This window comes from Manis pentadactyla, chromosome 4, assembly GCF_030020395.1.
Source record: "Manis pentadactyla isolate mManPen7 chromosome 4, mManPen7.hap1, whole genome shotgun sequence".
Lineage (NCBI taxonomy): Eukaryota > Metazoa > Chordata > Mammalia > Pholidota > Manidae > Manis > Manis pentadactyla.
Window position 1 is genome coordinate 135,346,383 of NC_080022.1, and position 25,826 is coordinate 135,372,208.

Sequence of the window (25,826 nt, forward strand, 5' to 3'; positions counted from 1 at the left end):
TTATACGGGAGGGGATGGGTGTGTGACAAGATTAGAAAACAGATATGGTGAGCTTTTGGACCCTTCCCATTTCATGGCAGACATTGTAATTTTCTTTTTGAGTCTAGAAGCAACCTCAGAATCTTTGTCATCACAGCATTTCAGACGGGCACCAATTGGTTGGAGTTGGCATTTAAGATGAAACCTACTGTCGTTCTCAAGGTAAGGTATGGCCCAGGGCCATGTAGATCCAGAATGGAAGAGAAAGAGGACTGAACTAACTAGAGGCTGGAGAGACTGGGTTAACTAGGATTCTCATTTGTAAGTAGCAGACACCTGTGAGAGAGAACTTGCATTAAAAGGAGAATTTATTTTAAGGACAAAAGGCTGGGGAGAGATCAGGGCCTCAGGCACAGCCTAGAGGCAGATACCGGAGCTTTGTAAGAACTCAGGAAATTTTCTCCATCTTTCTTCTCCGCACGTTTGTATTGTCTCATTTTTCTCTCTTCCCCTTGACCAGTTCTGCTCCCCAGTCCACAGGGCAGAAATGGCTGCCACACAGTTCATGTTTACATATTCCCTGTCAGGGAGTAGATAGACAGGTTTAGAGTGTCTTGGTTCATATTCCAAGTTCCCAAGCAAAGGATCCTCATTGACCCAGTGTGGGACAGGGATCCACCCCTGGTCCAGTTACCGGTTCAGGAGGAAGGAGTCACACAGGATGCCAGGCTGGCCATGTCCACCATAGCCATGTTGGTGACGCTGGTGAGCTGTGAGGGTAGTGCAGATAAAAATGACATTATTTGTTACTCCTCTCACTGCAGAGTGGGGTCTAATTCTCCTCCCTTGCATCTATGCTGGCCTAAGTGATTTGCTTGATCAACAGAACATCAGAAGGGACATCTGGGGACTTCTGAAGCTAGAATATCATAAGAAGCTCTCAGCTTCTGTCAGATCCTTTTGGATGGACACTCCGGCACCCTGAGCCTCTGTATTAAGAAGTCTGCTTACCCTGGCTCATGTCAACTCGCCTTTGTAAACTGTGGAGCGGTGCCATTCACTCAGCATTTCCCTGTTCAGATTTCCAAGAGAGAGCGTCCAAGTGACCCAACTCATCTTTTTTGCACCAGAACACATCATTGGTCATGCAGCAACCAATGGCTTGGCTGGGCTTGAGTCAGGTGGCAACCCCTGACCCAATTAGCTGGGGTTGGATGAGGGCCGGGCTGTGCCCCACAGAATGTCTCCCTAAAGGGCTGCTTTCCTGCAGGGGCTGTGGAGGAAGAATTTTTCGTTTGGGAGTGGCCTGGGTGTAGGCTTGGCAGGCACCAGGATTGACGTGTCTGCTACAAAGGCAATGACAGAGAATCTGGAGAAAATATTTCCTTCCCTCGGGTTCCACGTACCAACCCTCACTAACGTTTGAGGAGGCTGACACTGTCACTGCTGGCGTGTAGGAGGTGAAACTGGAGGTTGAGAGTAGAGTGAAGGAGACCTGGCAAGGTCAGCCTCACTGGACACACCTCATCAGCCTCCAAGACCTCCTGTCCTCCTGGTGGCTAAGGCACCTCACCACTTTTTCCGCAACACCCTGAATCCTCCCACCAGCCTGTCCTGTATCACACATCCTGGTTGAGCTCCGTTCCCCTTCCTGGCTGTGGTGGGCCTGCTGAGCCTCACTACAGCAGATAACAACCATGCACCATAGGGTCTCTGCAAATGCAATGACTCTCACCCCCAGGTGAGGGTGAATTGTTGGTTCCTCTAAGCTGTCTGGTGATTCCTTGACACATTTTCCAAACAGACAAATCCAAGACATCCAACATCACAGTCAGCTTTGGCTAGTGTAGGGTCTGCCCTGGTGGGAAGGAAGTGACCCTTGAACCCGGCAAAGGCTAACTGGCCCCAGCTCCGCTTGTAGGTTCCAGGCCCACTCCCTTTCCTGAGCACCCATCTCCCTTCCCTGAGCCCTGTGATGAATCCACATGTCCATGTTCTATTTGGTTTCTTAGTCCCTTATTTTGCTGCATACCTGGTCCTTGAGGTCTGAGAATGCCTAAAACCAGAGAGAGGCTCTTTGCTTACAGTCTTCACACTTAGGGATTCTGGGCCCTGGGAGCCTGGAGACCTAGAGGACCCGGGATTCCATAGAGACCCCTTTCTTCCTAAGCTCTCTTTCCAACCCACACTCACCAAGGTTGTCCCGAATCCCCCCTGATTCCCACCGCACTCTTCTTGCTATTAACAGACGCATAGCCATCCTCCTCCCTGCCAAGAATGGGAGCACAGGAAGGGAAGATTCTTTGACAACTCTTTCTTCCCACTAAACACTGTGGACTTCACCTCTCCTATTCCTGTGAAGAAGAGGCTTGCCTACTGCTCTCTGAGGTTATCTCCATTTCCTGGGGTCCAATCCTGTCTTATTCCAATCCTTTTACAAGGGCTGGCCTCCTCCTGTGCCTGACTCTACCCCACCAGACACAGGCACCCAGGTCCCTCATTACCCACTCCAGTGTTTCCCTCTCTACTTGAGCAAAGAAAAAGAAGCACAGTACCAAGAAAAAAAGAGAATGTACACAAATAAAAGGAATCAGAAATGAAGAAGGAATAATCACAGTGGGTACCACAGAAATACAAAGACTTATTAGAGAATACTATGAAAAATCATATGCCAATAAATTGGACAATTTAGAAGAAATGGAAAACTTACTAGAAAAATACAACCTTCCAAGATCGATCCAGGAAGAAACAGGGACTCTGAACAGACTAACTGCCAGCAATGAAATCAAATTGTTAATCAAAAAACTCCCCCAAAACAAAATTCTAGGTCTAGATGGTTTCACAGTCGAATTCTACCAGTTAGAGAAGAGCTAATACTCATACTTCTTGAAGTATTCCAAAAAATTAAAGAGGAGGGAATACTTCCAAACTCATTCTATGAGGCCAGCATCATTCTAATACCAAAACCAGACAAAGACACCACACAAAAAAAGAAAATTACAGACCAATATCACTGGTGAAATAGATGCAAAAATCCTCAACAAAATATTAGTGAACCAAATTCGAAAATACATAGAAAATATCCACGTCCACTCTCCCCACTGTTATTTAACATAGTACTGGAGGTCCTAGCCACGGCAATCAGACAAAACAAAAAAATACAAGGAGTCCAGATTGGTAAAGAAGTTAAACTGTCACTATTTGCAGATGACATGATACTGTACATAAAAAACCCTAAAGACTCCACCCCAAAACTACTAGAACTGATATCGGAATACAGCAAAGTTGCAGGATACAAAATTAACACACAGAAATCTGTGGCTTTCCTATATACTAACAATGAACCAACAGAAAGAGAAATCAGGAAAACAACTCCATTCACAATTGCATCAAAAAAAAATACCTAGGAATAAACCTAACCAAAGAAGTGAAAGACTTATACTCTGAAAACTACAAGTCACTCTTAAGAGAAATTAAAGGGGACACTAACAGATGGAAACTCATCCCATGCTTGTGGCTAGGAAGAATTAATATCGTCAAAATGGCCATCCTGCCCAAAGCAATATACAGATTTGATGCAATCCCTATGAAACTACCAGCAACATTCTTCAATGAACTGGAACAAATAATTCAAAAATTCATATGGAAACACCAAAGACCCCGAATAGCCAAAGCAATCCTGAGAAAGAAGAATAAAGTAGAGGGGATCTCACTCCCCAACTTCAAGCTCTACTATAAAGCCATAGTAATCAAGACAATTTGGTACTGGCACAAGAGCAGAGCCACAGACCAATGGAACAGACTAGAGAATCCAGACATTAACCCAGACATATATGGTCAATTAATATTTGATAAAGGAGCCATGGACATACAATGGCTAAATGACAGTCTCTTCAACAGATGGTGCTGGCAAAACTGGACAGCTACATGTAGGAGAATGAAACTGGACCATTGTCTAACCCCATATACAAAAGTAAACTCAAAATGGATCAAAGACCTGAATGTAAGTCATGAAACCATTAAACTCTTGGAAAAAAACATAGGCAAAAATCTCTTAGACATAAACATGAGTGACCTCTTCTTGAACATATCTCCCCGGGCAAGGAAAACAACAGCAAAAATGAACAAGTGGGACTATATTAAGCTGAAAAGCTTCTGTACAGCAAAAGACACCATCAATAGAACAAAAAGGATCCCTACAGTATGGGAGAATATATTTGAAAATGACAGGTCCGATAAAGGCTTGACGTCCAGAATATATAAAGAGCTCACATGCCTCAACAAACAAAAAACAAATAACCCAATTAAAAAATGGGCAGAGGAACTGAACAGACAGTTCTCCAAAAAAGAAATACAGATGGCCAACAGACACATGAAAAGATGCTCCACATCACTAATTATCAGAGAAATGCAAATTAAAACTACAATGAGGTATCACCTCACACCAGTAAGGATGGCTGCTGCCATCCAAAAGACAAACAACAACAAATGTTGGCGAGGCTGTGGAGAAAGGGGAACCCTCCTACACTGCTGGTGGGAATGTAAATTAGTTCAACCATTGTGGAAAGCAGTATGGAGGTACATCAAAATGCTCAAAACAGACTTACCATTTGACCCAGGAATTCCACTCCTAGGAATTTACCCTAAGAACGCAGCAATCAAGTTTGAGAAAGACAGATGCACCCCTATGTTTATCGCAGCACTATTTACAATAGCCAAGAATTGGAAGCAACCTAAATGTCCATCGATAGATGAATGGATAAAGAAGATGTGGTACATATACACAATGGAATACTACTCAGCCATAAGAAAAGGGCAAATCCTACCATTTGCAGCAACATGGATGGAGCTGGAGGGTATTATGCTCAGTGAAATAAGCCAAGCAGAGAGAAATACCAAATGATTTCACTCATCTGTGGAGTATAACAAGGGAAAAACTGAAGGAACAAAACAGCAGCAGAATCACAGAACTCAAGAATGGACTAACAGTTACCAAAGGGAAAGGGACTGGGGAGGATGGGTGGGTAGGGAGGGATAAGGGGGGGGAAGAAGAAGGGGGGTATTATGATTAGCATACATGGGGGGGTGGGAGAAAGGGGAGGGCTGTACAACACAGAGAAGACAAGTAGTGATTCTACAACATTTTGCTATGCTGATGGACAGTGACTGTAAAGGGGTTTATAGGGGGGACCTGGTATAGGGGAGAGCCTAGTAAACATAATATTCGTCATGTAAGTGTAGATTAATGATAACCAAAAAAAAAGCAGTTTCTGTGTGGTGACCTCCAATGAGTTCTACACAAGGGTATAAAGGGCATATAAAAGTGTAGGCAAAGGGTCTGTTTGTGTTTATACAGAGGATCAAAGCCTAATTTGGCTACCTCGAAAATGAACTAAGATACGATATGAAAAAGAACTTCCAACATCAGCACTCTCGGGAAGACTCATGCCAGAAGATGATCATCAAAAAAACCCAACAAAGATCCACGCACTGCCACAGGTGTAGATGCACTCATCCCACCAGCTCCTGGACTTGCCATGGGAATGAAGAAGGAGATATCTAAGCTGGCCTGTGCATACAGTAAAACAACAAATTTGACTGGATCTATACTGTTGGAACTTAACCAAGAATTAGGAGAAGTGCAAATTGTAGCGCTCCAAAATATTACAACTACAGACTATCTACTGTTAAAAGAACATATGGGATGTGAACAGTCCCCAGGAATGGGTTGTTTTAATTTGTCTGAATTCTCTCAGACTGTTCAAGTTCAGTTGGACAATATCCACCATATTATAGATAAGTTTTCACAAATGCCTAAGGTGCCTAACTGGTTTTCTTGGTTTCACTGGAGATGGCTGGTAATTACAGGTATGCTTTGGTTATGTAACTATACTCCTATTATGTTAATGTGTGTGCGCAATTTGATTAGTAGCTTAAAACCTATACATGCTGAAGTTACTCTACAAGAAGATATGTCAAAGAAATAATCAATCTTCCCAGGTTTTCTTCCGCTTGCTACTTCTAGAGCTTTTCTTCTTCCTTCCTAATTACAACCCTTAAATAGAATTCGTGCCTCATATCGAATTTACCGAGTATCATAACTCCTCCAAGTGGTAAAGACACCTCAAGACAAATGCTGGGCATAGAAGCCACAGGGCATAAATATGCAAAGAAGTAAAAAGCTAACCTTTTCAAACAAGAAGGCTTCTCTCTCACTCACCAACTTAACATTTCCCTGTATGGCCCTGGAAGATGACTGGTTAGCCAGAGACGGGTAAGATTCCTCAAGGGACGAACAACCTAAGACAGGCACAGTCACAGGGGGGCCATCAGGTGAGAAAATGGGGATCAACAGAGGTGAGGCTTAGAACCTCACCCCCCCTGTTTTGAGAGAAATCTTCTGCATCCGTGGATGTTTTATTGCCCTTGTCTAGCTTGGATTAACACATAGTCTACAGGCACACACCTGATCATCTACATTTGCTCTCTTACAACATTAAACTATGTTTTCTACCTTTATCTTGCATCTACCTACCACTTCAGCATTTTATTAAAAATAATAATAATAAAGAGAGAAACGTGGTATCCACCTATAAATCAAGTATAAAAATCAAATGAATATTCATATTTTAACCGATTGTTTATAGTGCATAATGCATGAGCAAAACCGAAAGTTTCTGTGATGACTGCCCTTGTACTGTTCACCATGTAACTTATTCACTATGTAAGAATTTGTTCTCCATGTGAGAACTTGTTCGTTATGCTTCAGAAGATTGGAGACTGACGAAAATTAGGCTTGGGGTGGATTAATGATTGTGCATTGAGCATTGACTCCCCTATACAGAATTTTATTGTCATTAACAACCATTTGATCAATAAATATGAGAGATGCCCTCTCAAAAAAAAAAATGTCATCCACCATGGCCAGGTGAGATACATTCCAGGGATGCAAGGATGGTACAATATTCATCAATCAATCAATATCATACACCACATTAACAAAAAGAAGGATAAAAACCACATGATCATCTCATTAGATGCTGAAAAAGCATTTGACAAAATTCAACATCCACTCATGATAAAACTCAACAAAATGGGTATAGACGGTATGTACCTCAACATGACAAAGGCCACATATGACAAACCCACAGTCAACATCATACTTAACTGAAAAGCTGAAAAGCTGAAAGCTTTTCTTCTAAGGTTGGGAACAAGGCAAGGATGCTATTGTCTCACCACTTTTATTCAACGTAATACTGGAAGTCCTAGCCATGGCAATCAGACAACACAAAGAGATAAAAGACATCCAAATTGGTAACAAAGAAGTTAAACTGTCTCTATCTACAAATGACATAATATTATACATAGAAAACCCTAAATAATCCAGCAAAGAACTACTAGAACTAATGACTGAATTCAGCAAAGTTGCAGGATACAAAATTAATACACAGAATTCTATTGCATTCCTATATACTAATAATGAACTAGCAGAAAGAAATCAGGAAAACAACTCCATTTACAATTGGATAAAAAGAATAAAATACCTAGGAATAAACCTAACCAAGGAGGTGAAAGACCTATACCCTGAAACTATAAGACACTCATGAGAGAAATTAAAGAAGTCACCAATAAATGGAAATCTATCCAATGCTCATGGATAGGAAGAATTAATATTGTCAAAATGGCCATCCTGCCTAAAGCAATCTACAGATTCATTGCAATCCCTATCAAAATATCAACATGATTCTTCAATGAACTAGAGCAAATAGTTCTAAAAGAGGAACCACAAAAGACCCTGAATAGCCAAAGCAATCCTGAGAAGGAAGAACAAAACTGGGGGGATTAGGCTCCCTAACTTCAAGCTCTACTATAAAGCTACAGTAATCAAAACAATTTGGTACTGGCACAAGAACACACTCATTGATCAATGGAACAGAATAGAGAGCTCAGATATAAACCCATGCATATATGGTTAATTAGTATATGATAAAGGAGCCATGAATATACAATGGAGAAAAGACAGACTCTTCAACAACTGGTGCTGGGAAAACTGGACAACTACATGTAAGAAAATGAAACTGGATTATTGTCTAACTCCATACACTCAAAATGGATCAAAGACCTGAACGTAAGTCTTGAAACCATAAAACTCTTAGAAGATAACATAGGCAAAAATATATTGAATATAAATATGAGCAACTTTTTCCTGAACACATCTCAGGTAATGGAAAGAAAATAAAAAATGAACAAGTGGGACTATGTCAAACTAAAAAGCTTCTGTACAACAAAGGACACCATCAGCAGAACAAAAAGGCATCCTACAGTATGGAGAATATATTCATAAATGACTCATCTGACAAGGGGTTAACATCCAAAATATACAAAGAACTCACACTCCTCAACACCCAAAAAACAAATAACCTGATTAAAAAATGGGTGGAGGATCTGAACAGACACTTCTCCAAAGAAGAAATAAGGATGGTCAACAGGCAGATGGAAAGATGCTCCACGTTACCAATCATCAGGAAAATGCAAATTAAAACCACAATGAGATATTACCTCACACCAGTTAGAATGGCCAGTATCCAAAATACAAGAAACAAATTCTAGTGAGGATGCAGAAAAATAGGAACCCTCCTACACTGTTGGTGAGACTGTAAATTGGTGCAACCGTGGTGGAAAACAGTATGGCATTCCTCAACAAACTAAAACTAGAAATACCATTTGACCCAGTAATTCCACTCCTAAGAATTTACCCCTCAAAAAATCCCTGATTCAAAAAGACATTTGCACCCCTATTTTTATCATTGCACTATTTGCAATAACCAAGATACGGAAGACCATAAGTGTCCATCAATAGACGAGTGGCTAAAAGAAGAGGTGGTACATACACACAATGGAATATTATTCAGCCATGAAAAGAAAAGAAATCCTGCCATTTGCAACAGCATGGATGGAGCTAGAGGGTATTATGCTCAGTGAAATAAGCCAGGCGGAGAAAGATAAATACCATTATTTCACTTATTTGTGGAATATAAAAACAAAGGGAAACAGAAGGAACAAAACAACAGTAAACTCATAGACACTGAGAAGGGACTAAGGGGGTCAGGTTGGGCCGGTCTAGTGGGTGGAAGGGGGATAAAGGGGCACAAAATTTCGCAATCGCGATGTAGGTCAATCACAGGGACTGTTGAACCACTGTGATGTACATTTGAAACCAACATAAGATTGTATATTAATGATAGTTCAATTAGAAAAAAAATTGCCTGCAAAAGGTAAAAAAGAAAAGAAACACAGCACCTCTACCTACCCTGCCTCCTTTCTGCTTCTTGAAGGAACATCTTGAACAGCTGTGTCATCACACTGTGTCCTCTGGCCTAACCCCAGAGGCACCGGGTCCTGGAAGGACCAGCTCTGATTTGAGATTATCCATCATTGTCCAGTCCAGCCACCTCAGTGCATATGGCCATTGCTCTGTGCTAGGGCACCAGGGCCTAGGGCATCTCCCAAGATGGGGACCAGGTGGGGGAGTCTATTCCCCAAGGTCCAGGAAGCACTCCATTACTTGGGGGTGGTTTTGAGGGCGAAGTGCTCAGTACCCACCCCTACTCTTCCCATTTCAGGGCCTTCTGAAGCTGGCATGGAGCCTTCAGCTGTAGGCCATCAAAGCCGCTATGCAATCCCTCAGGCCTTGTTTCAGCAGGGCCCCTGCATGCCCTGGAAAAGTGTGACGAGAGCTCTGGGCGTCCAGCTACCTTGGGATAAAGGTTAAGCCCTGGGGGAGGTGACTGCAGGGGCTAAGGCGGAGGACCTGTCAACAGCACGCATGAGAGGCCCACGTGTTCCCAGATCAGACAGCCTGCTGGTGGCAGTGACCAGGAAGTTCTGAGGGAGGCACGTGGCTGGGGCATTGGTGCTCAGGACTGAGAGAAGCCTTGAAGAGATATTGTGCTGGCTGGACCAGCCAGTGACAAAGAGAAAGAAGGTGAGGCAAGGCCATAAATTGTTGGTTATGGATATTTATTTGCTTGGCTTGGTGGTTTGGATGATGAGGCAGAGTAGAAGGAGAGCCCTTTGTTGAACCTACAGTCAGGAGCACATTTTAATCAAATGGACCAACATTTTGTTGCAGCAACAAGATTATGAGAGTTCTGTGGTATATAATTGATGTTAATTTCATTTTGCATTAAAAAATGGTGTGTGGTAATAACCTATGTTCCTGATTTTGTAACCAATTCACAAAATGCATGTTTATTCAACTGTAATAAGTATTGAGTAAAACTTAAAACTTTTCCTATGGCTGTGGAATTAAAACTATGGTCCACAGCTGAAACTATTAAGTACTAAGTACACCACATTATAAAGAGGGAAGAAAATAAATGGTTCAACTAATCCCACCTACATCTCTACCCCTGAGGGCTTTCTGGGGAGTTTGTGTTCCTGGCTCTGTGGTATATATACTCCCACTTTCCAGGCCACCCAAGAGGACTGGTGGGGGATGGAGAGAGTAGGAGTTGGTGGGAGACAGCATCTGGGCTGAGGGCTGCCCTTCCATGCAACAAATACCAAGTGGCAGCTCTCTGGAAGAATTGTTTATGGAGACAGGAGGTGGGAGATAGGCATCTTATTGCTGGCTACGTGGAGCCGGGCTGCAGATCACAGAAAGGAGTCACAGGGCAGGGGCCTGGGAGGAAGGCAGTGGCAACCCCCTGGTCTAGCTCCCCGTGGCCTGAGAGGGTGAGGAAGGGACAGTTCCAGCAGTTCTTCATGGAGAAGGACAGAGATCAAGGAGGAGCTAAAGCTGGGGCCTGCCTGGGCTTCCCAGGCAGCCACAGGACCCACAGGGGCTGAGGGACCCAGAGAAGGCCATGGGTATGCCAACCATTGTTGGGCTAAAGAAAGACACGGCTGCTGCATTCTGAGGGGTCTTCAGTGCTGAAGAAGGGTCAAGGGAAGCTGATCCCCAGCTCCCACGGATCCACACCCAGGATGGCTCCAAACCTTGTGGGGGCCTGAAACTTATCCCAGTTTGAAGGCTCTCTTCAAGAAAAGAACACAAAGTTGGGTAAGGGGGCTTGGAAGGGGCTTGTACAGGTGAGGAACTGTGAAGTCTCAACTTTAGTTCTGTAGTGAACCGACCTCTGCACAGGCCTAGGTGGGCAGGGACCTCACCTCCAGCCCCCAGAGCAGCTGCTGAGCCATATTGAGGCTGGAGGAGCTTCCCTGACAGGCGGTTTGGCTTCCACTGTATTCTTCACTTAAAAAGCCAGGAGTCAGGAGTCCCAGGATCAAATTATGCCCCATATCTCTACTCTCCAGAGCCAGAGTTGGGCGAGGAGGTGATGCCGGGGTTCTTGTTCAGGGGGTCAAAGAATAAACTTCGCAAACACTCAAAGCAGGAGAGCAAGTGAAAGGTTTTTATTTTAGAGATAAATTAAGAGGAAAGAGCTCCTGGCTCACGCCGGGAGGAGACAGGAGAGTCCAGGGTGGTGCATTGTCTAGGGGATTTATAGGCGGTTGAGAGACAAAGGGCTAGGGATGCAGACCTGCCAGATGGTTCCAAAATGTTTATTTTTGAAGAGATACTAAGTTTCTTATCAGTGGGTTACTCTTCATAGCTAGCTGAACACAAGAAATTTAGTGCTCTGATTTTTTTCCCTAGGATAACTGCTTTTTGATCTGGGAGCATATCAATTAAGACTACCTGCCTTATTTCCAAGATGAGCTGAGTTATTGTTTGTTTGATTAAAATGCAATCTTAGCTCTAAAATAGAATTTTTCCTTAATAAGCTGGGCCTTTAAGCAGGCTAACGTAAGTCTTACAATGGTATGTTCTGGATGTGGGGAGGGGCCATGTGGACAAGACTGACATTTTTGCTATTGGCTCCCTGATGGACGATTACTTGGGGCTCGTGAGCTGAGCATGGGGCCTCCTACCTTGTTTGGTCCTTCTAGGAGATGTGACCGTCACGCTTCCCATGTTATCCAGAGGCACAGTCTGGCTGCTGTGGTGGAGGCAAGGAACGTTCCTGTACCCAGAAGACATCAGGCTCTTGTGGCTTCGGAGCCACTCCCAAATTTTTACTGTGTGTCCTAACTATAAAACGTCCTTGGTTCTCAAAAAAAAAACACACACAGAAAAACAGTGAAACATAGGCTATGCTGAGATGCTTTGTGTGTCTGGGGAGTATTCAAACTTCTAGGCCAAGTTGCTCCTGGCTTTTTAGTTTTAACTATCTCACTGAAGAATGTTTATATTCCTAGCTTGATATTTTACTTTAGAGAATTAATGTGACTGGCTTTGCTAAACTGTTTCACATGGAGTTTTGGTAGGGGTCTTTGTCCAGAGCCCTCACCCTACTCTGTCTAAGTCCATGGTCCTGTCTCAGAGGGATGAAGCAGACATGCACTCACCACCTCACCCCACCCCACCCAGGTCCCTGACAGGTGTAGTGAGAAAACATGTAGAGCACATAGGAGATTAGAGTTTATAACCAGACTGGACTTTTGAAGGCACTGATGGGAGAAATGCAAAGTGTGTTTATGTTCATATCCCACTAAGGCAAAACTCTTTAAATATCTGATTTAATAATCTGATTAAACTCCATTGATTTGGAGTTTAAATTGTGCTCTTACAGAAAAGAATCAAGAGGGCATCAGTCAAGTTTGCATATCTGCCTGTAAGATAAACATCTGTAGCCAGAGCACCCTTGAGGCATCCCCAGGCTCAGAGTCTGAACGCCTGTGTTTGCTTCCTGGTCCCAAGTTTTGCAGGATATGTCTCCTTTGAAAAGTCATTTCACCCTTGGGAGCCTCTGTTGTTATGGGTATAAAGGATTAGGGACAGTGAATGGGGATGTGCTTTTCAAATGGCAGGATCAATGTGAGCAGAATGGCTAAATGCTTGGACAGTATCCCTTTCTCTGGTCTGGGGCCAAAGACCCAGGCTCAGGTGTGGTGGTGAGGTGAAATGTCCCTGGTGGAGGTGACAAAATGGCTTTAGTTTGGATGGGTGAGTCTCTAGACTGTAACAAACAAGACCTGCCCTGCTAGAACCTCAGCTTCCCAGGCACCACCGTGGTCCTGCTCCATTTCTCCACTCCCCTCCTGGAGAGGGAGTTGGGAGAGCCATCTGCCCCACCTCAACCTTCCTGTCGCGTCTAGTCACTCAGCTCATAAAGATGTGGGCACCTTGCTGTGCTGACTGGGGAGAGCACACCAAAGCACCACTTCCCGTTTGCATGGCCCCCCTGAGGCAGGACCCACAGGTCCACCACCCTCTAAATGCTGAGTCAGCACACCGTCCCTCTAGGCTATTTCTGGCCCCAGGCTCTAATCTTTCCCTTGCTTAGGGCCCCTTAAACGGAAATTGCCGGAACAGTCACAGTGCCTGGGAAAGGCCCAGGCTTACTCCGAGTGAAGTCAGGACTTGGAGAAAGTTTCCTTTGGGCCACTCATCCTTCGCTGTTCTCCTTCCTCCCAAGTCAGCAGTTTCGTCCTTCCTTTCCTGTTAAACCAGTCTAACCCCCACTGCATTCCATAATCATTTGGAGGAGTGTGTCAGGACACTTTTGACTACAAACAATGGAAAACCCAGTTCAATCTGGCTCAAGCAAAGAAAACATCTTGGTAGCCCATGGTACTCGAACAGCTGGGTCTGGCTTTAGGCCCAGCGTGGTGTGGAGGCTCAAACAGCAGCAACAAGACTTGGTCTCTGTCCATCTGTCAGTTCTGCTCCTTGTCTTTGTAGTGACGAGACAGCTCAGCATCCTCTCAGCAACTTCTCCATTTGGGCTCCAGCAATGTCTGGGCACCGAACCTCTTTTGCCCGGCCCAGGAAAGGCAGAACTGATGTCCACTATGAGTCATCATGTCAGAAACATTGGGCATGGGGCAAGCAGAGCTAGGCTTAAAGGAAATGGATGACCAAAGGGCTTGTCACCCATCAGTGGCTTTGGGATGATCTGTCCTGTTCTAACGTCCAGTGCCAGACTCGAGGGCTTGGAGGTAAAGTGTGTATTGTTGATAAGATCCTGCCTGGAGACCAATGAACCACAGCTTCTCCATTTGGGAGCCTTGTTCCATCAGTCTTGGACTCTGGCTTCCATGGGTCATGGGTCATGGCCATAGACAAGCTATGCCCTTCTATTTCTTCCTCTATCCTGCCAAGAGATGGGGCCACATCACCTGTTTCCAGAGCCTCAGAGACCCTGGTCTTTTTGAGAAGCCTGAAAGGCCTGAGATTTCCTGGCTGGGTTCCCTCAGAGTAGACCCCTTGAGCAGGGGAGTTCCATGGTGGGGGGAGAGGGAGCTTGTTGGCACCAGTTCACCTCCCCCTGCCTAGGTCACCTCTAAGTTCACTGCTCTCTGAAGCCCTCCCCATCAATGCCAGGCTTGAAGATTCCAGGGATGGGGTGTTTGGACCTCCCAGGCCGGAAGGACCACGTGCCATGAAATGGAGGAAAGCATGTCTTTGTTGCAGCCCCGCCCTCCCAGGACCCAACACCACGCGTGGCCCTGTGTACGCAGTGCACAGTCCAGAAGATCCCAGTGAACACAGCTCCACAATGCAGCATCACAGGTCCCCCAGAGGAAGGTGCCTGGGGTCCACTGCAGGAGGGATGGAGAGCAGGGCTCAGACCGGAAGGAACAGCAAAGAGAAAAGGTGCCAGCTGGGCACCAGGTGAGCCCAGGTACAGGATGCCCAGCAGCAGCTGTGGGATGTCTGTACTTAGGTCATCACTAGGCCCAGCCACAGAGCTACCCTGAAGGCCGGGACAGTCCCAAATGTGGGTTTCTGGAAGAGGCCAGCTGACAGAGGTAGCATGAACACCTCTGAAGGTGGGGCGTGCCTAATGACCAAGCCAGGTGCTCTCTGAGCTGGGAGTTGCCTGAGTCCCAGGAACAACAGGGGTGAGTAAGTGGAGAGGACTTGAGTCAGAGGGCAGCAGGGCTCTAGGATATTGACTGGCCCAGGAAAACAGGTTTCCCAGAAATGGGGGGACTGCCGAGAAACCAGGGAGAAACTTCTGGGCAGAGAGCAGACATTGGGGACAGAGGGAGGAGACAAGGACATAGAGGGGTGAGGGTGTGAGGCAGAGAGGAGACTGAGGCCTCTTCTCCCACCTGCTCTGTGAGCTCTGGGGTGAGGGTCCTAGCTGGAGGAAGGACAGGACTTTATCTTTACCAGGCTCCTCTGAGATTGAGGCCTGGGAACAGGTGAGGTAAAGGTGGGAGGGAACCTGCTCAGCCCTGCCAGCTCTGCCTCTAACTCAAACTGGGTTTGGGCCCCAGCTGCTCCACGTCTCCTTTGGGAGGTGCCCTGCCCAAGCCTGCCCCCACATAATCCTTTTGCACTTAACCTCAGGTTGACCCTTCCCTGAGGCTGAATCACAGCTGATTAACTACCCCAGGCCCCTCTCAGGCAGAGAGGGGAGGAGTGGGAGGGTCAGGGTCGGGGGAGAGAAGAGGCACATCCACAATGTCAGGCCAGAACCAGCAATGTGGAGTCTGCCCTCAGTCCCTGGGGCCTAAGTACAAAGAAAATCTGAAGAGAGATGTTGAAGAATGTATATAATTTTAAAAATAGTGTGTGTGTGTGTGTGTGTGTGTGTGTGTGTGTGTGTGTGTGTGTGTGTGTGTGTGTGTGTGTGTGTGTGTGTGTGTGTGTGTGTGTGTGTGTGTGTGTGTGTGTGTGTGTGTGTGTGTGTGTGTGTGCGCGCGCGCGTGCGCCTTAGGGTTTTTAAAAATCTTTAATTCATCACCTCCTAACTCGATTTAAAATCACACTAAATACCTATACCAGTACCATCTTAAGTGACTAGAACCTATAGGTGCTGAATTTTAGATTTCTTACATTTTCTTTCTTCACCTTTTGGAAGGCAGGGAACAGCGCTAAACCTGCAGATTTCCTGAGTCATACAGGGAACTCCAGGAGCACCTGTAACCCTAATACCAGCTACTCCAGGCGTCCTGAGTGCAAACGCCTGCAGGCACCAAACAGGTACAAAAGGGATGTTGTAAAGTCTTGGTGTCTTGGAGTCTGCAGGGTGTGGTGGGGGCCTTGGGAACTGAAGAGGAAGCCTGGGAAAGAACTCCAGCACAAATTCAGCAGTTGTGCCTGTGTGGAGCTTTTGATTCAGAGAAGAGGGAAATCTGGTATATGTCTTTAAAAGGTGGTATCTCTTGATTTTTAAGTGTTAGCTCAAAACAAAAACAAAACCACCCCACAGGTCAAAACAAACCAAGTCTCAGTTTCTAGCCTGGTTTTTAATGAAATCTTAGAGATTCTGAACCTCTAGGGACCCTAGGATCATTTAGTTCCACAATTAGGAAACTTTAACGTGCACATAAGTACTCTGAGGGAACTTGTTAAAATTCAGGTCTTGATTCAGCAGGCCTGGGCCTGAGGTTCTAAATTTCAGACATGCTCCCAGGCGATATCACTGCTACTGGCTCACCGACCACCCTTTGTGTAGTGAAGACTTAGTATATCCTCTGATTGTTATATCCTTGGTCAATGATGTCTCCAGTTCTGCTTGCATACCTCCAGGGACTGGACACCCACTACCAATAGTGGCAGCCTGGGTGGCTGCAGCAGCTGCCAGTTCCTGCCAGGTCTACAGCAATGGTGAAGGAGACTGGGAGTCAAACATGCCAAGGCGCAGGCTCTGGGACGTCAGAGCTCCACAGAGGAAACTTCAGCTGGGGACTTACCAAGATGGGGTGGGGGTGGGGGTGGGGGTGGGGGTGGGCGGCTGACACTCGTTGCAAAGATCTAAGCAGAGATAATTTTCTGTTCAGTTGTCTGCTCAGCAGCACCCAGTTACACAGATAATATTACTAATCTTTGGGTGTTCTGGTTAGTAAAGGTTTGGTACAGTTTATAACGTTCCTTTCTCCAAACCTCGCAGCAAGTTTTTCTCTGTCCGTAGACAATTAGGTGATTATGCGCACAGGAGAAGGAGCCAGTTTCTGATTAGTGGGGGATGAGGAAGGGAAGGACGCTTAAAGCCAAACGGAAGCCCCTGCATCCTCAGGCCACAGGACAATCCCTGCTCTGGTGGAGCAGGTCTCCTCCTCCTCTGGGCTTGGGCATTCAATCGCAGATCCTCCTTCCTGGGGCTTTGAGAGGCTCTGGGAAGTGGAGAAGCCCCCACCCCAACATCCCCTGATAGGCTCAGGGCACATGCCCACATCATTTTGAAGCCCAGCTGTCAGAGCTGGGGGGACAGGGTGCGTGTGGAAACCACCTAGGCCACTTCTTATTTCACCATGGAGGGGAACCCAAGCACATGAGACTTTCTGAAGGTCGCAGGGCTGGTTTGAAACTGCTCTTGTAAAGGCCCAGAATCCTTTGTAGAAGAGCTGGACAGAAGTCACTGGTATTAGCCAGACTTTAGATCACCTGTAGCAGCAACTTCCAGGAAAAGAAACTTCTGGAATAATCCTGAGGGAAAAAGGAGTGTTTCAGGGGGAAATTGTGGAAAGGGATACTGGGGGCTCATCTAGGAAGGGGAGGGTCATGGATGAGAGTTCCTTTTTCTTGAAGGTGGATGAGGGCAGGGCATCTGCTCCAACAGGACTAGAGGGGCAGCAGTCAACTGGGCCTCTGGTGAGTGTTGCTCCCTAGGGTTCTGTCTCTTGTGTAGCACACAGTTTTGGGGTCTGAGGCACTGGCAGGAAAGTTCTGGTTAATGCAGTGGGGGGTAGGTCAGAGAAAAGGTCTTGTTTACAAAGAGACCAAGAGTCAATGTAGGACCACTCCAGACCTACAGAACCAGAATCCCTGCAGCTGGCTCTTCCCTCCCAGGAGAAATCTCTGGCTTTAGGAACTAGCCTGGACTCACTAAGTCAGAGAGGGACCAGGACACCTGGCTTGGGTGGAAAGTTCTGCAGGCAGGGATAGTCCTCAGGCTGGGAAAGAGGCTCTGGTCCTCCAGGAAGTATCTCCCAAAGACCTGTAGCCCCTGGCGACTGAGGGGGAGATTGACTGCTGAGTGTGGGAGCTGAGGGGGCAGCACCTGTCCCAGGAGGGCTTCACTTCCCTGAGAAGTGGCTCAGCCTTGCCTTCTCCAGCTTCTGGCGCCTCTCGGGTGGGATCTCCTGCAGGCTGATGCCATGACTGCTGCTCCTGCAGAGAGTGGGAATGGGACGTGGGAGGGCAGGGTCAGGAACAGGGAGAAGGGGTGAAGAGGCCACCAGTCTGTGCCAGACCCACCCTCCTAACTCGTCCACCCTTGGAAGCCAGCTCCTCACCCCTGTTGCAGGTCAAGTGGTTTGGGGATGGGCTTGTTGAAGCCTTGTCTGCCCACCAGCCAGTATGTGTTCTCAGAGCCCTTGCCCTGGGGAGACACGGCGGGAGGAGGGCTTAGGCGACCCGGGTCTAGGACTAAGTGAAACTGAGATAGCTGGGGTCGGTGGTGAGGAACTGTCTGCCTGGGGTGGGAGGCAGTGTGGGTTGCAGGGACGACCCTCACCTTCAGCTCTGTAAGGCCTCGCACCTCAGTCTGGAAGCCCTGGTCTAGGGCGCAGAGAATCCGCACAGTACTCATGTTCACGTGGATGCGGTACGCTGCAATGACAGTGAGCTCCGACTCCCGCGTGCCCCTCCCAGGCCATGCCCCGCGACTTTGCTGGATCTCCCCAGCCCCTCGCCCCAGTCACACTCACGCAGCCCAGTGGACTCCATGCGCGAGGCGGTGTTGACCGTGTCCCCAAAGAGGCAGTACCGTGGCATGGTGAGGCCCACCACGCCCGCCACGCACGGGCCTGCAGAGATACGTAGGGCCTGGGCTGAAGATGGCGATGCTGGCAGCTGGGTGGCACCTAGGGCCTTGGGGGACTTTAGCAACCCATAATCTCCACCTGCTCCCTGAGGAAACACTCTAAAGGGTACCTTCTCTCAGTTACAATAGAGCGCCTGGCATGCAGAGGTGGCTTCCGCCAAATCTTCCCACCCATCCACTCCACGAGTTCACCTCCTGTCTAGGAAATCTGGAGCTGGGCCCTAAAGAGGAAGACAGGCTCGGGAGCCCAGGGGGTGGGCCGGGGGTTACCTGAGTGCAGGCCGATGCGGATGCGCACGGGCACCTCGGGCATGTGGCGCATGCGGAAGGAGCCCACGGCACTGAGGATGTCCAGCGACATGTTGGCGATCTCTGCTGCATGCCGCTGTCCATTCCGCTGGGGCAGCCCCGAGGCCACCATATAGGCGTCCCCAATTGTCTCCACCTAAGAGAAGGGGTTGTTCAAATTCAGTACCCCTCTCCCCCACAGGCATTGTCCCTTGTCAGGAGGCCTAAACTGGACTTAGTACAGAGCTCCTGGGAAACCTTCCAGCTGGGGGACTGAGCCAGGGACTCCAGAAGAGATAAGGGACAGGAGGATGGGGAAAGAGCATTGGGCCGGTGGCCTGGGGCAGGTGTGCTGGGGCTGAGCAGGAAGCGCTGGGCTGGAGGCTGGTGAAACTGAAGGAGGGCTTGCCCCCTACACACCTCACCTTGTAGACATCATGGGCCCCGATGATGGCATCAAAGAGTGTGTAGAGGTCATTAAGCAGGTCCACCACTTCAATGGGCTCACTCATGGCTGAGATGGTGGTGAAGCCCACAATGTCGCTGAAGTACAGTGTCACCTCCTCAAAATACTCAGGCTCCACAGTTGTCCCCATCTTCAGAGCTTCAGCCACAGACCTAGGGATGGGAGGTGGTGAGGTTGCCTGGAGGCCACCTCATCCGGCTGGATTCCAGCCTACCCCCCTGCCTCCGCTCCCCATTGGCACCCACGGAGGCAGCATCTGCGTGAGCAGATGGTCTGTCTTCTGCTTTTCCAGCTCCAGCTCTTCCGTGCGCTCCCGGATCAGGTCCTCCAGGTTACTGGAGTACTGCTCCAGCATCCGCAGCATTGAGTCAATGATGTTTGTCTTCCGGCCCTTGTTGATGTTCTTAAACTAGTATGAGGAGGAAACTGGTGGGGCTACCAAGAACCTGGGCTGCCATGACCCTCTCATGGGGCTGTATCATGCCTGATTCTCTGCCCTCCATTCATCTTCTGCTCATCAAGCTGTCCTCCCAACCCCTGCCCTGGGTGCTGCATGCTGTGTTTTCACACATTAGTAAGAGGCATATAGGAAATGGGAGTTCCAAGAGCTTAGCAGTTCTCAGCTGGTAATTGGCAGGGTGCTGGAACAGCCCATCTTGGGACTCCCAGGCCAGGGGTTTTTCTGCCACACTAGGTCAAGCACATACTTGGAGCTCAATAAATGTTATTTGAATTAACTTAAATGTTTCTCCCATTCAGAGCTCTGTCTCTGGATCCAAAGGCCTCCACAACCTGTTCTAACTCTGACCCCACCAAACCCTCAGTCCACAAGCTACGCCTTAGGAAGTAGCCTGAAAGGTCACAGATCCTGCCAGCCTGCCTCCTGCAGTCTCTCCAGGTTGCTGACAGTGGCCAGCCCAGCCCTTGCCCAATCCCAGCCCCTGACCAGCTCAAAGGTGCGATCCAAGGAGGGCCGAAGGTCCGGCTGCTCTGCCCAGCACTGTTTCATCAGCTGGATGCACTCCAAGGGTGCTTGGTCCATGGACACTGAGGGCCGACACAGCGGCGGGGGGCTCTGCACCCTCTGCACCACTTCTGGAGGTGTGAGGGGACCATGAGAAGGGATGTGCCAGAACAGAAGCCACCTCTAACTCTGGCCTGATTGTTGAAGCCCAAGATGGAGGGAATGGAAGCGGGTCACTTAAATCAGAGCTTCAGTAGATGGGGAAGTGCAGTGTGGGAGGGGGTTACTGGGAGCAACAAGAGGAAACTAAACCCTGGAGGGCAGTAAGAGGTGACAAAGAGACTGACATTTATTGCACATAAGAAAAGTGAGGCTTAGGGTGGTGATCCAGTTGCTAGCTAAGTCTCCTAGATGACAAGTAGCTAGAAGCAGGTCAGACTCCTTCTTCCCCATTTTCCCCAAAGCTGCTGCCTTGGTGGGGCCATTGTGGTCTGGGTTGGGAAGAGTTGACGCCTCCCATCCTGATGCTCTGTGCTGCACTGCCCTGACCCTTTAAACCCCAGCTTTAAGGGAAGCTGTGTAATTAAATCTCAGTACCGGGGCTCTGCCTAATAGCAGGGTGCCTTTCTAGCCCAAACACCACGCAAGGGGCGGCTGTACCCTCGGGAGTCAGCTCCAGCATGGCGTAGGGGGGGCTGCGGCACACGACCTCCTGCATGATGATGCCCAGGCTGAAGACGTCGCCGGGCAGCGTTCCCCGGCGCTCCAGCGCTGGGTCGCGAAGCAGCTCCGGGGCTGTCCATAGCTGTTCTGGGGTCGGGGAAGGGAGCACGGGCATGCGGAAAGCCCTGAGGGCGCTGGGACCGAGCCCCACCCTCACCAGAAAGACCCGGCTCCCATTTGCTCAGCCCCAGCTTGAGTCTGGCTCTGAGGCCGACACCTCACTCCAGGACAAACCACCAGAAACCCAAAGCGGATCTCAGCGAAAGTAGGTCCTGCCTCTTAAACCAAGCCCCTTCCAGAGAGGACTCCGCCCTTGAAGCACAAGCCCCGCCCTTTATCAAAGCCCCGCCCCCAACCCAGAGCCGCGCCCGCGGCTGGCGCAGCAGCTCCGCCTCTCAGGCCCTAGCTCCCACGGCTAAAGGGCCACACCTTCCCAGCCTCAGCGCCCACCTGAGGTCACAAGACCTTTTCAGTAGCACTAGTCTCGTCCAGTGGATGTGGGATGGAGAGTGCGAGGGCGGAAGGAGGGAAGGAGGGGCTCTTGAAATAATGGGGATCCCAGGGGATGCTCGTTGGAGCGGGAGGCAGCCCGGGAATCCTACCCTCCGCTCTGGGAGGCTCCGGTAGCACCTTCTGGGCTTCCAGCAGTCGCCCGTGGCCGTGGTCGGTGACTTTAAGCACGAACCTCCCGTCCACCACGCAGTTCCGTGACTTAAGTCGCCCGTGGGCGACACCTCGGTGGTGCAGATACCTCATTCCCTGGAAGGGGTGGGGTAAGAGGCCGATCAACCCGCGCAGCTCTCCAACCCCTCCTTCCTGCACATCCCCACCCTGTACCCTAAACACACACCTTGATGAGGTCCAGTAGGAGGGAGGACTTGAACATCCAGTCCAGCTTTATGTCTCTCTGGTAGAGGAGGTCGTGGAGGGAGCCCCGGGCACAGTGCTCTGAGACCACAGCCAGCATGCCTTTCCCAGCGGGCGCGGCACCGTCTGGTCCCCCAGCCAGGAAGAGCCCTAGGTAGAGGGCCACGTTCTCATGCCGGAGCTCCTGGAGCTGAGAGTGAGAAAGTTAACAGGCATTTTCTGCCCTGGAGGCAACGTGGGGAGAAGGCTATTATTCAGGTCTGTGTCTGACTATCCAAACTTGGAAGATGGGATAAAAATGGTGAGTGGAAAGATCTATAGGGCATGTGGGGGGCTTTCTTCTGCATATAACTTCTCAATCTGGAAAAAACAACATAATCAAAGGCCACTGTTGGGATAGAGTGTGGTTTAGTTTACAGTAACAAATGAAAAGACAACGTGGCACTGGTAATCAGAGCCCCTGCAGATTCTGATTTAGTAACTCTAAGACTTTGAATTGCCTCATGAAGGAGAAGTTCTGGCACCACCACAATCTCCTTCTGATGTGACAGCCTTTGTGGGAAGAACCAGGGAGAAGCTGGTGTTCAAAAAACAACAGAAACGGGTGTGCCCCAAACTCGGCCCACAGACACTTTGCTTGTGTCAGATATGTCTGAGGCTGCCACCCTCCCCAAGTTAGGGAAGAAGGGACTGAGCAGTCAAGCTGTGGTCCCAGAGGAGCCATTGACAAGGACACACCCACTCAGCAGGCCAGCCACCCTCACAGTCAGGACATACTGGGAAAATGGGGGCTAGCAGTTGACGGTAACCTTTCAACTTTCTTTGGTCCAACAAGGAGCTTCTTTTCATCTTAAATGCCTGCTGTTAAATGGAGATTTAGCCCATTGACCCATCAGGTAGTCCACTTAAGAGATTCTGCTGCTGTGACCAAGAGCTTCTGTGAAGGCATCAGGGGAGGAGGGCAGGCCAAGACTGCATGGTGTCAGGGGTAAGAGGGGCATTAATGTTGGAAGGACCAGAATAAGCCAGTCTGTAGCCTCCTGGCAACTTCCCACTTCACTCAATATGCATCAACTGGGCCATTCTACACAGAGGCCAGACAGAACTGGAAACCCATTTTTTATTTTCTGTCATTCATTCAACAAACATTCATCAGGGTCTCTCAAATGTTCCAGACACTGTGCCAGATGCTGGAAATACAGCACAGGGGGTAGGGGGAAGCCCTCACTCAGTTTACAGTTCAGTGATGGAGGCAGATAAGAAGTGAGCAAGCACACAGGTGAAGGAACACATTATGATAAGCACATCAAAGGAAAGAACAACGTTATGAAAGAACATAATGGAAAGCCTGCTTTCCAGAGGAGGGGACACTGCGCTGAGACCTTTGGTCTCCCTCACACTGGGGCCTAGCTCTGTACCCAGCTGCAAAGAGAACAAGGAAGGAGGAAGTGATGGCCATGCCACCCCATCACGGACCCAACTCTAACCTTGGAGAAGGCTGTCTTGGTTGCTGGACGAATAGCTATGTGCTGATCCCCCGGGAATTTCTTCAGCCAAACCCAGTCTCCCTGGAACAGAGATGAGAGTAGTGAGCTCAGTTTCTTAAAACCCTATAACACGAGGAGCCCCAGAGCCCCATGTTTCCATTGGCCCACTTCCCCAGAACATACCTTCCCTGTGACACAGAGCATCAGTAGCAAGGGGTTTGGTGTCTGTGAGTCTACTTCACAGCTAGCTGGGTAAGAGTCCACCCCTGAGCAGGAGGGACGCAGAAGTCCCGTATGGTGGTCCTCATCACCCCAGATGTACTCACCAACAGCCCCGTTAAGCGAGCCATTACCACTACAAATGTCACGGAAGTCACAGCCCTCATCACTACCTGTTGCCATGAGAGAGCCCTGTGCTGAGAGTCCAGAGTTTGAGTAGATTAGACTTCATTCTAGACCAACTGCGGAGTATAGGCAGCTCCCCTCTAGGCTCAGGGCCTCACTGTCCTCAGCTGTTGGCAGGGGCCAGTTCATGGGCCTGCCACCTGTGCAGTCACACATGCTCGAAGGGCCTGAGCTTGGCTCAGTGATCTGCTGTTGTCATCCCAAATGAACAAGCAGCTCTTCATTTTTATTTTGCCCCAGACCTTGCAATTTATAGAGCTTGACTTGTCTGTTTTAAGGGATTTGGACTAGAAGGGAATTCTAGGGGTTTGGTACTGACACCTAAAGAGCATTTGGAAATAAATGTGGAGGCGTTTTTAATTGTTACAAAAATTGGGGGCTGTTAAGTGAACGGACACTTAGCATTCTTCAAGGCACAGGGTATTCCCATGTGATGAATACCTGTCCAAAATGACAACAGTGCTCCTCTGAGAACTGTCCCTGATGGCTTCTAGGTGACACACTGGGAGTCCCTGCATGGTCTCTGTGGCCGGATACATAAGAGCTCTAAATCCTCACTACCCTCTGGATTAGCTGAGTCCTCTCTCAGCTCTCTCTGAATCTGTTCTCATTATCTCCCCCTCCTGACCGCACCACATTTGCCAACCTTATAGTTAATGTCCTAAAGTCCTTTTTGTACCTTTATTTTTCCTTCTGAAGTTTGCTGTTACTGAGTCTGATCTGCGTCATATGGAAATACGAGTTTGTTTGGGATGCCCCATCTGGCAACTCCCCGTCCTGAACAATACATGTCCTGAAAAATGCCCTTTTTGTGACCATGAGACCACATCCCAGAAGCCCCTCTGCCCCTTTCCAGGGAAGCCTGTGCCCTCAGTAACCTGAAGTTTTGGATCACTAAGGAGGCAGAGTCAGGGGCTCCCAACAGAGCAGGGGATGGCCGCAGTGACTGCACCTGGCTTCATGCTGGTCCCAGCACATTCTCTGCCAGTCAGGCCTCCAGCCTCTGCACCACTGTGATTGGCCTTTGAGAAACCCTTCCCTGGATAATGGCTAAGGGAAAATCCTGGGGCAGGAATGATTCCCAGATACTGCCCTCTGAGGAATCCATGACCTCTCCCTAGTTTCTGTTCTGGGCTCCTGTCCCTGTTCCCTGGAGCCTGCAGGACATGACATGGAATAGAGCTTGTCCTGGCTGGAGATCAAGCTCACCTCATAGAGGCCAATGTTGGAGCTACCCTGGGGCTGGCTGGGGATGCTGCAAATGTCTGACACGCTGTGGGTAGCCAAACTCGGTCGACTCCCCTGGACCACCTGGAGGGTAGAGGTCAATGCAAGGGGTCAAAATACACTGTGGGGTCAGGATCTCGGATTGAGGTCAGGCTGAGTTCTAGGGATTAAAGAGGAGAGGATAACACATTTAATTAAGGAAGGTGTTAATGACATTACTTCCTAAGTGCACCGCACTTTATAGTTCATAAAACGAACATATTCATTTTCTTGTTGGAGCTTCACACCGCTCCAGGAAAGCAGTCAGGATGGGGCTGTTACATTCATTCCATACATGAGGGCGCTGATCCCCCACAATCAGGCTGTTACATTCATTCCATACATAAGAGCACTGGTCCCCCACAATCAGACTTGGGACAGAGCTAGGGCAGAAACCAGGCCTTTCTAGGCAGGGGTTGAGGTGAGGACTGGCCCAGGCAGGCAAGGACAGCTGGATCCTGGCTCCCTGACTCCCCAACCTTTCGAGAGCTGCCTCCTTGTGGGTGGAGAAAGGTGATATCGTCCAGAGTCAGGATGATCTTATTGGGGCCGGAAACCATTCGGATGTGAAGTAGCCGGTGCCTGGTAGGGGA

At 48.6% G+C, this 25,826-nt stretch overlaps 1 protein-coding gene and 1 long non-coding RNA gene across 2 annotated transcripts in view; one reads left to right on the forward strand and one right to left on the reverse strand.

Moving 5' to 3' along the window:
* On the forward strand, positions 1-20,258 carry LOC118917804 (uncharacterized). Its single transcript, XR_005026897.2, has 4 exons — positions 1-201; positions 15,861-15,982; positions 17,531-17,593; positions 19,814-20,258. It is a non-coding gene; the product is annotated as an uncharacterized LOC118917804 (long non-coding RNA).
* The window catches only part of GUCY2D (guanylate cyclase 2D, retinal), a 14,128-nt gene continuing 4,340 nt past the window's right edge, over positions 16,039-25,826 (reverse strand). Inside the window, exons 5-19 of the mRNA XM_036896012.2 lie at positions 25,713-25,815; positions 25,177-25,278; positions 23,557-23,643; positions 22,059-22,259; positions 21,811-21,967; positions 21,146-21,295; positions 20,468-20,616; positions 19,767-19,930; positions 19,481-19,673; positions 19,038-19,212; positions 18,652-18,750; positions 18,459-18,553; positions 18,238-18,323; positions 18,003-18,112; positions 16,039-17,428 (exon numbers count right to left, since the gene is read on the reverse strand). Coding sequence (XP_036751907.2) covers positions 18,019-18,112; positions 18,238-18,323; positions 18,459-18,553; positions 18,652-18,750; positions 19,038-19,212; positions 19,481-19,673; positions 19,767-19,930; positions 20,468-20,616; positions 21,146-21,295; positions 21,811-21,967; positions 22,059-22,259; positions 23,557-23,643; positions 25,177-25,278; positions 25,713-25,815 — 1,855 coding nt within the window. The 3' untranslated portion in view covers positions 16,039-17,428; positions 18,003-18,018. The remainder of the gene's footprint in view (positions 17,429-18,002; positions 18,113-18,237; positions 18,324-18,458; positions 18,554-18,651; positions 18,751-19,037; positions 19,213-19,480; positions 19,674-19,766; positions 19,931-20,467; positions 20,617-21,145; positions 21,296-21,810; positions 21,968-22,058; positions 22,260-23,556; positions 23,644-25,176; positions 25,279-25,712; positions 25,816-25,826) is intronic.